Consider the following 11,417-nt stretch of genomic DNA (forward strand, 5'->3'; position numbering starts at 1 on the left):
TCTACATCAGCACAGTAACCAATGAGAATGTGAAAGAATCAACGAGGCAGAATTTTTGTTTTTCATGGGGGTAGGGTGATCATTTCACCCCCATCATGTGTTGGGCGCTAGAAAAACGTCCTTTTTTCTCTTGATGGGGCAAAACTTTGGATGCCATGATATCCGAATCTAATTCCAATGGTGATTCTAACATTATATACTCTATTCTCAAAAGGACAACAGTCCTACACCCCAATCATATTCTTTTAGAATAAAAACATGCTCTAATGCCACAATGTTTCAGATTGCAAACCACGTAAGACACATACTTAGATTATTAATTTAAAAATGGGAGAAAGAACACTAACAAGTGCCACAGTGCGGTGTGTACCTGCACCCAAGCACATCCGCATAAAACACATATTTAGATTAATTTAAAAATGGGATAAAATACGGTAACCAGTGATACAGCACAATATATATAATTGCACCTAGGCACATCAGCGTGCAAAATGACCAGCACACCCACCTACAAGGACGAAAAAGACCAAAGATGCATCGATCACTTCGTGTGCAGCTGTGCCCAGCACAGTACACCCAGCACTGTAGCACCAGTTAGCATTCCTTTCCCCTTTAAAAATTGTATGAGAATGACTTGCTTGTGATGGTCTCCTGAAGTACTCGTAAAAACATATTACATTTAGGTGCTTTTTAAGATTCCTAATTTCCTGAAGGCAATAAGATTCATCTCAAACCGGGTTTAAAAACTCCGAATCGGGATCCACATCAGAATTGACCATCAAAAGATATGAGCTTTCACCTCAACTCTAGGCATTGGGGTTTTTCAGAATCAGCCGGAGCAAGACCGGAGGAGGATCGGAGGGGGAGGGGGAACAGTTCGGATACAAGGTCGTAGTTGAATGGTTTTTATTGAAAATTCAAGAGATCTCTGTGTAATCAGACAAAAGCAAAAGTGAACCAACACTAAAATTTGCATGTAAGCAACAGAACATCAGTCTCAAGCATGGAACAAAACCCTTATATATTGGAATAAAAAAGTTCTTAAGAAGTTCACAACACTGGGTACCCAGAGGAAACCCAAAACGCATCAACAAATTTCAAGGCACCTCATACTACCTGATCCCATCACTCATCCAAACCCAACACCATCCCCCCGCCTCTACCCACAACACCAACGGGGGAAAGGATAAAAAGAAAGAAAAAACTCTAAAAAGTATAATCACTATAATATTGCTAACAAAAAAGAAAAAGGAAACCCAAAAAAATCTCTTCACCCCGCTCTCTCGTACTCTCCAATCCACAGAATTCCCACTTGGACACAAGTCACCCAGTCTCTGTGTCGGCTCTAAACATTACTGCTGCTTGCACTCTGGAGGCCTCTCACCCTGCGGACCTTCCCCAGTTTGGGCTCTCCCACTCTTCTGCAGTTTACAGAGTCAAATGGACACATTAAAAGTTTTAATCAAACCAATAATGCTAAGAAATAAAAAGATTACAGGATAATTCTAATCTCTTACCTTCGGTCCAGCTGATGACTGTGAGAACATCAGAAACAAATGGTGTTAAGTCAGGACTGAAAAAAGAGTCGAGTAAATAACAGTCAAAAAAGATTCATAAAATTGTGTACCTTCTTCCTGCTCTTGCTTTCCTCTTCATCTTCATCATCATCATCCTCGTCCTCATCATCTTCATCTTCCTCGTCATCCTCATCTTCTTCAGCATCCTCATCTTCTTCTTCATCGTCATCTCCTTCTATATCTTCAAACTCATCACCTTGAACAGCCTCCCCTGTAAACCACGACACAGCATGGGGTATAATTTTGTCTCGAATGGTCGACCTGCACAAGGCATCAGACAACCCCAGTTCATTCCAAATGGCACATGCAATGGTTTGGAAAGGTCAAGGAAAGATACTCAACTCTGACCAGAAGAACAAAGGGGGGAAAAAAGATTTCAAACATTCAAATAAATTACATCATATTTGAATAAAAATTTCAGCTCAGCCAGCATTTTCGCATCTTATAAAGTTTCGAATGACTAGCAATTTCTGTTGGATCTCCGAAGAAAACAAAATACAAGAAATATGTTAGAATTCAAGGAGCTCTACCCATAAGAATGATTTAACTTACCCAATGTCATAGTCTTGTTCCATTTGATTTTGAAGCTGCTCAGCCTGTCATGGAAAGAATATCAATTACCGAACATTAACCACCTAAATGGCCTAATGACAAGTATTGATACAATACTTACAGTCTCTTCATCAATATCATCGTCGTCCTCGGGAACCTGAGGAGGATTGAAGAAGTTGAAGAAACTTTCGCAGTCCTCAGTTTTGGTGATGGGCTTGGCATTCTTGGATCCCTTTCTTGGCTTCTTTTTCAGGACCTTCTGTGTCAAGCTTTTCCCAGGACACCATTCAATCTCCGTCCTACAACACAACCAAAATAAAGTGCAATATAAGGAAAGAAGAGTAAACAAGAACACTATCGCAAAAACTTCTACAGTTGCAAACAAACTTACCCTATTGCTTTCTCTAGAATTGGCTCATCATCGTCAATCATGTGGTATGTTTTTGTTAGTACTGAATTCTTGAAGTAAGGATTAGGATCAAAGAAGAATTCAAGCTTGAAACCCTTAGGATCATCAATCCTATACCACTTGATATCTTTGAGATACTTGAGAGCTCCTTCATCACGCTCTGAGATCTGGAGTCCGGAAAAAGCAACATCAAAATTCAATACTGAAACAATAAGCAGTACAAAAAGGCTAATTCCATCACTATACCTCCTCAGCCAAGACTTCATTAGTCTTCATTGCAGTGAGCCAAAAATTAGGCACCCCTTTCTCTGGACAAGTGTATATAACAAGTTAATAAAGATGCAAGCAAATTAAGCCATCCACAATTCCTATTTTCTTGTACCTTCTGCAGTTTTATCTTCTCCTTGGTCTGTCACAGGTTCAGTGGAAACTACTCCTTCAACTTCGACTACACCATTCACAATTTCATATCGCTGGAAAGAGTGCAAAAGAACTACTGAGCAGGGTTGGACAAAATAGAGAAAAGTACAAACATCTTAGAAGTATCAGCAGCCAAATAATAAATACCAGCAAAGCTACAAAATGGACTCTTTGACGGGCATGCCCTATGGGTGTTCACCTATACTTGGACCATTTTACCCCCAAGAACCCATGCTGGACAAGATGACACAAGGGTGTGGCTGCAAATATATGAGTTTAGGATATCAAATCCTTATCTATTCCATTCTGTATTGAAACTCCGTTGTTTGATTGTTTCTATTTCATTCTGAATATTTTAGATTCAATTCCTTGTTTGGACTACACCCAGCATTAACCCTGATCTGACAATTTTGTAAAGTCGTATAACTTGCAGTCAAAAATTAATCCACATAAATGGCTGGATTTATAAACATCCTTGTATTAATTTTATACATTATTCCAATCTTATTATTTTTGGAGCTCTTAATGTCATATTGCTAGTTCAAAATGTATTGTTCTGCTACTAAACATCATCTTTCATTAGATATTACCAATAATGAAAAAATAGCCTCCTCGCCTACTTGGAGATTGCATGTCATTTGTAAAAAAATGTATCCATATGTAACTCTAGGTGATTGCCTGATTGCTAAACCCATGGTACCATAATCTCCATATCTAAGATTTTAAAGGTTAAAGCATTCAACTCCTAAACATATCCATACCAAACACACCCTCACCCTAACCAATGTAACAAAAGGCGACATAACCTATCATTCAATCAGTAATGTATAAAGCAAACCCAACACAACTCCTTGGTACAAGGTTGTATAATATTGAATTATAAAAGACAATAAAACATTTTTTAATTTCAATTTATTCACAAAAATTTAAAGAAAATGAGATATCATACCTTGGAGTACAGTGGTTCATACAGCTTCTGGTATTTTGCCTCAAGTGCTGCTCTCTCCTCAAAAAATTTAGCCTCCAGTTCATCATGTTGACCCTGCAAATCAAGAAAGCATTAGAAGGATCGGGGACCAGAAAATTCATCATTAAAAACAAGAGGAAAAAAAAAAGAAGAAAAACAATAGCATCTCTTGCCCTAAAGTATTCAAGCAATCTAAACAAAGGCAGAGAAAAAAGGATGAAAGCATAATCACATAGAAAGTGAATATTAAACTACTGATGTCCCAATGTGCAAATTGTCTAACCATGGAAATGGATAATAGGCAGGAAAATCTAAAGAGCCAAGAGAAGAATATAAGGATCAAAAGTATTGGAGTAATGAAAAATGAGCAGAAAATCTAACGAACAAGCATAAATGAAGCTAGAAAAACTTTCTCATAAAAGATAATGGTCACAAACAATACCTGCAAGTTGTACGATCAATGGAATTGAATAAACATAACAAATCATATGAGGACGAAGCACAACTTTCTCGCTGCAGCTTATAAAGCATCAAAAGGGATGCAAAAAATCACTACGCAGGATGAAGCACAACTTTCTCTCTGTAGCTTATAAAGAATCAAAAGGGATGCAAAAACATCACCACGGAAACATAAAGTTGGTTCAAATATGAAGAGTATTGCAAATATGTAGAAAAAATACGTTTTACAATTCCTTTCCTGCCAATAAATTTCATAAATGTAAATCGTTACAGTTTTAAATGCAGATTGACCATCGAGAGGATCCATGAGAATTATCAATGGCCTGTTTAACTACACTGGAGCAGCTTGTCATGGACTCAAATTCCTCCGAGTCTCCCACCAATCCCCACATTGGCCAGCTTTGGGGAGGGTCTTGGGCTTCTTATAAGTTGGGGATGGTTTCCTCCCCCTAATGATGCATTTTTAGGGTGATTGGATTGGACCGTAACATGTGGAATCAGAGTCGGACAAAGAGATGTTGGGGATGAGGGTTGGGAGCACTGCAGTGTGGGTCCCACATAGAGGTACGGGTTCTCACACAACCCCCAGGAGTGCACCAAGGATTGAGTAGGGGAGATTGTCATGGAATCAAACTCCTCCTTGCTCAATCCTACATAGGCTATCTTTGGAAAGGGTCTTGGGCTTATAAGTGGGGTAAAGTTTCCTCCCCCTAAAAGATGCATCTTTTGAGGTGGTTGGACTGGACCCTGACAAGCTACTTCATTACATAACGAAATAAGCAACTACATCGAAACGGTTGGGTCTCATGCCCCTAATGAAAATGAAATTCGCCAAGCTTCACTATAACAGCATGCTGAAACAGGCCATTCAAGATAGATTCCAGACTGATATACCATAATCTGTCCATGCAAGTGCAATAAACCATCACAATTATGGCATTTCAGCTAACAATTTGATCCTCTGAGGGATAAAGATAGAAAGAAACATGTACACATAATTTTGGTGATACAACCACCGAAGCAATGCTCTAAGTAACAAAACAGTACCCACCATATTACACTGATATTTTGGCTAAATCAATCCATATTTTTCTAATCTATAACCCATGAATCAAACCTTTGAGAGAAAGAGAGAGAGAGAGAAAACAGAGAAGAGAAGTTCACAATGGATAGAACAAATCCCCATCTATATTCGCAAGGAAATAAACCATAAGTGATCTACAGCTAACGAAGAGTTTTTCCAATTGAACAGCAAGGTAGGGTTTAGCTACTATACAAACTTGGGGAGACGCTGTAAAGTTCTCCACCAGTAACAATACACCTTGAAATCTATTGCAAAAAAAAAAGAGGGAACAGTTTTAAGTGCAAAGAACGAACCTGAATCTCCCTGAGAACCTCGACGCGTTTCCTGACATTTGGCGATAGAGTTTCAAGAACATCAGAGTGTTGTCCAGCCAGATGTTGAAGCTTGTCCTATACAAACCCAATAAACCCCACAGCCAAACCCAACAGAAAAAAAAATTATATACAGGGAACAACTTGAAATCACACGGACAAGGCCAAAAAAAATTAGAAAAATCGCACCTTTAGGGCAGTAACAAGACTTGCTCTATCCTCGGCACTAAGAGCTGCATAAGATATGAAGATAAGGCTTTAAAATACCTTAAAATCAACAAAACTGAAAAAGAAAAACGATGAAAATCAAATAGGGAGAGATTAAGATTGATTATGAGGGTCAATAGTTACTATACCAGCAGCGGCGCCTGGAAGGGCGGAGTTAAGATCGGCCATGTTAAACTGATCCTTGTTATTACTCATGATGCGTGATGATAATAAAACCCTAGGGGTAAGAAAACCCTAGAACTTTTTTGGAGTAGTGTAGCAGTTCAGAAGAGTATTATAAGAACGAGTGGAGGAAAGGGAACAAGTAAGGAATCAAGATTGAGAGAGTTTGGAGTTTAGGCTCTGGAAGCGAAGAGCCGAAAGACAAACATATAGAGAGAGAAAGAGAGACGGGATGAGAGGTGTTGTGCTTCTTGACTTAAATCTCCCACTCTCTCTCTCTCCCTCTCCACGAAGGAAAACCTAATGAAACTTATCCCTCTCTATATACAAAGCGCCGATTAAACTTGATCCCCTAAACAAGTGAAATTTAAATATTAAATAGTACCCTCACGAAAAGTAAAGAAAACCCCACTAGGGCTTTGCCTTGTTGCAATGGAAATCAAGGAGAGTTAAGGAAAAGGAAATCAATTGAATTAAAAAATTGGAGAGAGTTTCCATACACAGCCATGCATGGTGCACAATTGTATTTTTAACCGTTGAATGAGTTTCTCGCATACGATTTTGATAGTTGAGTTCTTCCACACCCCTTTTGCCTGGCCCGAGTGAAGGTTCAACACCAAGGTCGTTACTAGTCATTGACTAACCTTCTCTTGTAGTCAGACAACCAAGTAGTTACCTTCATCGTTGAATGGGCATGATCATGTATAGTGTACGATCCTTTATCCCCATCAAACGGTTGCAGACACGGGTCATGCATGTATTCGTGCATCATACACAACTGTGCATAAATTTTTTGCCCAAATTTTTTTTTGGAAGTGGGTTTTCCTACAAGGCCAGTATAAGAAGGAATAAGTACAGTACAATCAAATAGAAGTTGAAAAATGGCATCATTTATACAGGCTCACATGGTCAAAATAAAAGAGAAATGTCAGTGTATCTCCCACTGTTTATTATGTGAGGAAGAAATCTGTACAAAGGCAGTGCAACAATCTTTTTCCCAAAAAAATTTTTAGGGACAAAGGAGCACACTCTCTGTTTATTAAACGCTTCCTATTGGACTATTCGATCAAACCCCGCAGTGGCGGGAGCCTCATGCACTGGGTACGCCCTTTTTTACTGGACTATTCGATCACCCACTCTTCATTGGTGGAAAATTGCACTTTAGTGTCGTAGCGATCCCCTCTTCCATTTGATTAAAAGAGAGAAAAAACATGGTTTGAGTGTGTAGCGTACGCTAGCGCCTTCTATGTCTATCTCTCTCCTCCCGTAGTAAGGGTAGATATGTCATTTCATAGGAGGGAAAAGAGACATAGACACATAGAGGCACTACCGTACGCTACGTAGCCTTGCAGAACAAATTCTCTACATTGGAATATTGATTTGTTAAGAGCTTCTGTTCCCAATATTTTGCTTAATATTATTAATTTGTCCCTCTCTAATACGGCTGACAGTTCATTGTGCACTTTGGCAAAAGATGGCCGTTTTAACACTAAGTTTGCAGTTAGATCCATTTTTTATAACCCCGCTACTCGTGATTTGCTCCAAACCACTTGGTGGGAATTCTTTTGGAAGCTAAATTTACATCCTAAGTTTAAAAATTTTTTCTTGCGTGTATTACATGCAGGGCTCCCAATCAAGGCAACTCTCTCAAAATGGGTTCCATTCTACCCCACTTGTGCTTTCTATGGCACTTGTATCGAGACCGCTTGACACATTTTCCACTCATGTGATTGGGTTAAACATACATGGGTTGCTAGTCCTCTGGGATTGAGAACCAAGTTTCTCTCCCACCCCTTATTGGAACATTTCTGCATTTCTATTCTGTTGCACCGCAAGCTTGATAAGTCCTCTCTGATTTGGTTCTTTTTCGATTTTCATAATAACTTATTATTTTATTTGAAATTCTCGGAACTTTTTTTATTAAAGGCTTGAAAAGCCTAATCCCCAAAAAGTTATGGGGAGTATTGAACGTCAGTTGAAGGATCTCCAGTTACCTCCCCCCCCCCCCCCCGCCCCCAAAAAAATTTCTTCCCTTGATGTAACTAATTCTACCGAGGATATTCTCACTGTCACTACTCTTTCTCATTTACTTGCTTTAAAATCTCCTATTTTGATATGCATAGGATCCAATTCCAAAGACCTAACTGCTTCTGGGTGGGTTTTTTGCATTTTGTTAGATGGCAAATTCATTTTGATCGCTACATGTTACATCTTCCCTCATCATTATATGGAACCCGAACTTTTTAGCGGGCCTTGATCATGCCGAGAAGCTTGGGCTGAAGGTGAAAGAAGTTTGGTGCTCGAACAAGTTGTTGCCCCGTCTTCTTCCATCTCTAAGTCGATCAGCATGGGGCCATTGGTGCATTATTTTTTGGATATTTTGGATCATTCCAATGGGATTAGTTTTGCTCATACTAAGGACTCCTTATTGTTGACCCTCTCTACTTTCTGGGATCGCAAAGCCCGGAAATCTTTTGTCCATAACATTTTTATAAATTTATATTCAACTTAATATATATATATATATATATTTAAGTTTTTTATAAAAAAAGGCAATTTTAGTTTATATCAAAATACTTTTTTTCTTCGTTGATTCCTTTATACCATAAATGAGGCAATTATAAGTATTATAAGCAAAGCAAAGGGCTCGCCGAAGAGCTTTCGTGTGTAGGTTAGAGTGTACTAAATAGACATGGTGGCGATGCTCATTGATTTTTTCCCACAAAACGTGAGCAGAGAAGGTGCAAGAAGCTCCCCCAACCATATACTATAAAGTTTTCTTCACTGTAGGAGAAGAAAAACCCATGATACGGTCATTAGTAGAAGGGATTTTCTTATTGACACCCCTCAAGATGTTAAATAATTTATAACTTTAATTTTTTGCTCTTGTAGTATGACACAAACTTTTTCCAATGAAGCCTACCCAAAAAAAAAAAAAAAAAAACCCAATGAAAGTGCATTTTTTCCTTTCAATTTTTTTGCTCTTTTTGTAGTGTCATTTCACATATGTACTGAAAAAATATGCATGATAATGATACATTTTTATATTTTGGTACACAATGACACATTTTGATAATGACAATGATATATCACTTTCTAACTTAATTTTGAAAACTCTTTTATACCCGTTATCTTAAAGAACTTTTGAAAATAAAACAAATAACAATTAAAAGAAGGTTCTTTCCAAAAATAAATAAATAAATAAAAGAAGATGTTAAGTTCAAAATACACATATAGAGGTGTCATTGAGATACTCTCTTAATAGAATGTCTAGATTGCATTTTCAATTATGATGAATCTACTCAAAAAACACCTTAAGATGAATATAAAATTCTTAATGCAACGTGGGATGAAGTACCCACAAATCGAATAAGGTGTCAAGAGCTATATATTGTCAAAGTGTAGAGTAAAAGCAAGAATAGACGTGGAAATGAAAGCGTGAAAGCATTAAATTTGAATATTCTAGAGTACCTTCATAGCATATTTATTTGTATATATGACGTATATATACATGGGCTCTAAGTTTCATTGAATTAAAATAATAAATAGTGAAAAACAAAACCCTCAATACCTTAGTAATATATGTATAATATAGTTTACCAAAAAAAATATATGTATAGTATGTGTATTATACATGTTTTCGTCTGTGTTGATCAAAGAACATAATTATACCACTAATCCACTCATACAAGAAAAAATATGTATTTTAAAGTATCGCTATTAAACACATATAATATAAAACGTTGGTTTATAAAACATAAAGCCAAAACAAAATCAAAGCTAAAAAGTCAAAATCATGAAACAAATTCCATCGGAACAAAACTTCTCATGTTCTCTGGCTTTGGGGCTGATTTGGAGTTCTAAAGAAAAACAAAACGACTCCCATTTTGGGGTCGATTATGAGTAAAATTAGGGAGTGTTTTAGTAAAAGATTAAAAATCTCCAATCCAGCTAGGTGCAAAACTGTTTTCTAATGTCTATCATCCTTATAACTTGATACACTCGATATGGGGAGAGGAGCAAAACCCACAAATAGGCCAGTGCCATACAAGGATCAATTGATGAGGGGAGAGGTTGATAAGTTTGTAAGGATTTAGTTTTTTTCATCATAGGTGAAGAGAGAATTTCTTCCCTAATGGTGAATTTACATTATGATTGGACTCTTGGAAGAGTAAATGTCATCATTAACTCCCGTTTCCTATTGCCCTTTTTCAATCCAATTAGAGGGTCAGATCCCATCACCATGGGTTAAAAGAAATTGGATCCATCGCAATTCGCAATGTATCATGATGATCAACAAAAATTAAGGGAAAAAGGACTTTGTCTAGGAATGTAGCCCTTGCGCCCAAATACAAGATGGAGCGAAATGACCATCCCACCCCATGAAAGGCGTAAATCCCGCTTCTATTGATGCTTCTCCACGTGCCCCCATTGGCCCCATGCTAATGTATGGGGCACACTCCCAAATTGAGAACGTGTTCCCAAAAATTAGATTCAAATAGAGTTAAAAGGGAGTTCGAGAGAATAATTCTGATATGAGATGTTTGATTACTACCTATTCAAACTAATTTCTTTTATGTAAAGTCTTTAAGGTGGGACTTGTTCATGTTAAGGTTTGATCGTCTAATCGTGTGACATGTGTCATGTCATTATTAACTTTCACTCCCTATCCTTTCCTCACCATGGGGCTAAGGATAAGATTTCCTTCAATGGTGAAAAAGGACGAATTCATTTGCCACCAGTGATTTGATCTTATGATTTCTCCCACCCTCTAATGTGCATGGTCAAAAATGCCGTTCCTCATAGTAATCACAGGGTGAGATTTCCATGGCAAGGAGATTCTCTTTTCACGATGGTTGAAGAGAAATTGGATCCTTTCCTTAATGAATACAAATGGAAAGCTTTAATTTAGTTTCTTACATACAAAAAGTATTTATTATCATGATCCCATTTGTAAGATAATATTATTTATCATTTGATTCAATCTGCATTAAATTGGGTCTGGAGTACTCTGAACCGATAATGACAAAATTCACATTTAGTTTGTGGCGAGTATGATGTTTCTATTCCAACCGTTGGATAGAGAGGATATGGTCTAGATTAGTCACATGTCAAACTTCAAAGTCTAATTCAATTAAATGCATACCTTGTATTGGCATTCAACCCGGCCAAAATCGGTATCAAGATCGGTCTCGATTGATACCAATCCAATTCGGACAAAATTGGCTAATCCGGTCCGAGATTACGA

General features: G+C 37.6%; 1 protein-coding gene across 2 annotated transcripts; it reads right to left on the reverse strand.

Annotated features, from left to right (window-relative positions):
* Nucleotides 1-1,002: 1,002 nt before the first annotated feature.
* On the reverse strand, nt 1,003-6,302 carry LOC122669580 (nucleosome assembly protein 1;4). 2 transcript variants are annotated; one of them, XM_043866373.1, is made up of 12 exons: nt 6,136-6,302; nt 5,969-6,012; nt 5,762-5,857; nt 3,908-4,000; nt 2,921-3,011; nt 2,785-2,846; nt 2,521-2,705; nt 2,251-2,428; nt 2,130-2,173; nt 1,628-1,838; nt 1,518-1,535; nt 1,003-1,421 (listed from the first exon to the last, which is right to left on the reverse strand). In XM_043866373.1, the coding sequence occupies exons 1-12, from the start codon at nt 6,200-6,202 to the stop codon at nt 1,353-1,355; spliced, it is 1,158 nt and encodes a 385-aa protein (XP_043722308.1). In that variant the 5' UTR covers nt 6,203-6,302; the 3' UTR covers nt 1,003-1,352. The 2 variants fall into 2 exon arrangements, with proteins under 2 accessions (XP_043722308.1, XP_043722309.1); XM_043866374.1 differs by lacking the exon at nt 1,518-1,535.
* Between the last annotated feature and the right edge of the window lie 5,115 nt (nt 6,303-11,417).

This window comes from Telopea speciosissima, chromosome 7 (assembly GCF_018873765.1).
Source record: "Telopea speciosissima isolate NSW1024214 ecotype Mountain lineage chromosome 7, Tspe_v1, whole genome shotgun sequence".
NCBI lineage: Eukaryota > Viridiplantae > Streptophyta > Magnoliopsida > Proteales > Proteaceae > Telopea > Telopea speciosissima.

What these genes read in the sequence shown, in the direction of transcription:
- LOC122669580 (XM_043866373.1), bottom strand. Translation starts at nt 6,202, where the DNA reads ATGAGTAATAACAAGGATCAGTTTAACATGGCCGATCTTAACTCCGCC. An exon ending in AGGTTCTCAGGGAGATTCAG is followed by an intron (nt 4,001 to 5,761) that starts GTTCGTTCTTTG and finishes CTTGATTTGCAG; the next exon opens with GGTCAACATGATGAACTGGA. An exon ending in AGAAGATAAAACTGCAGAAG is followed by an intron (nt 2,847 to 2,920) that starts GTACAAGAAAAT and finishes ACACTTGTCCAG; the next exon opens with AGAAAGGGGTGCCTAATTTT.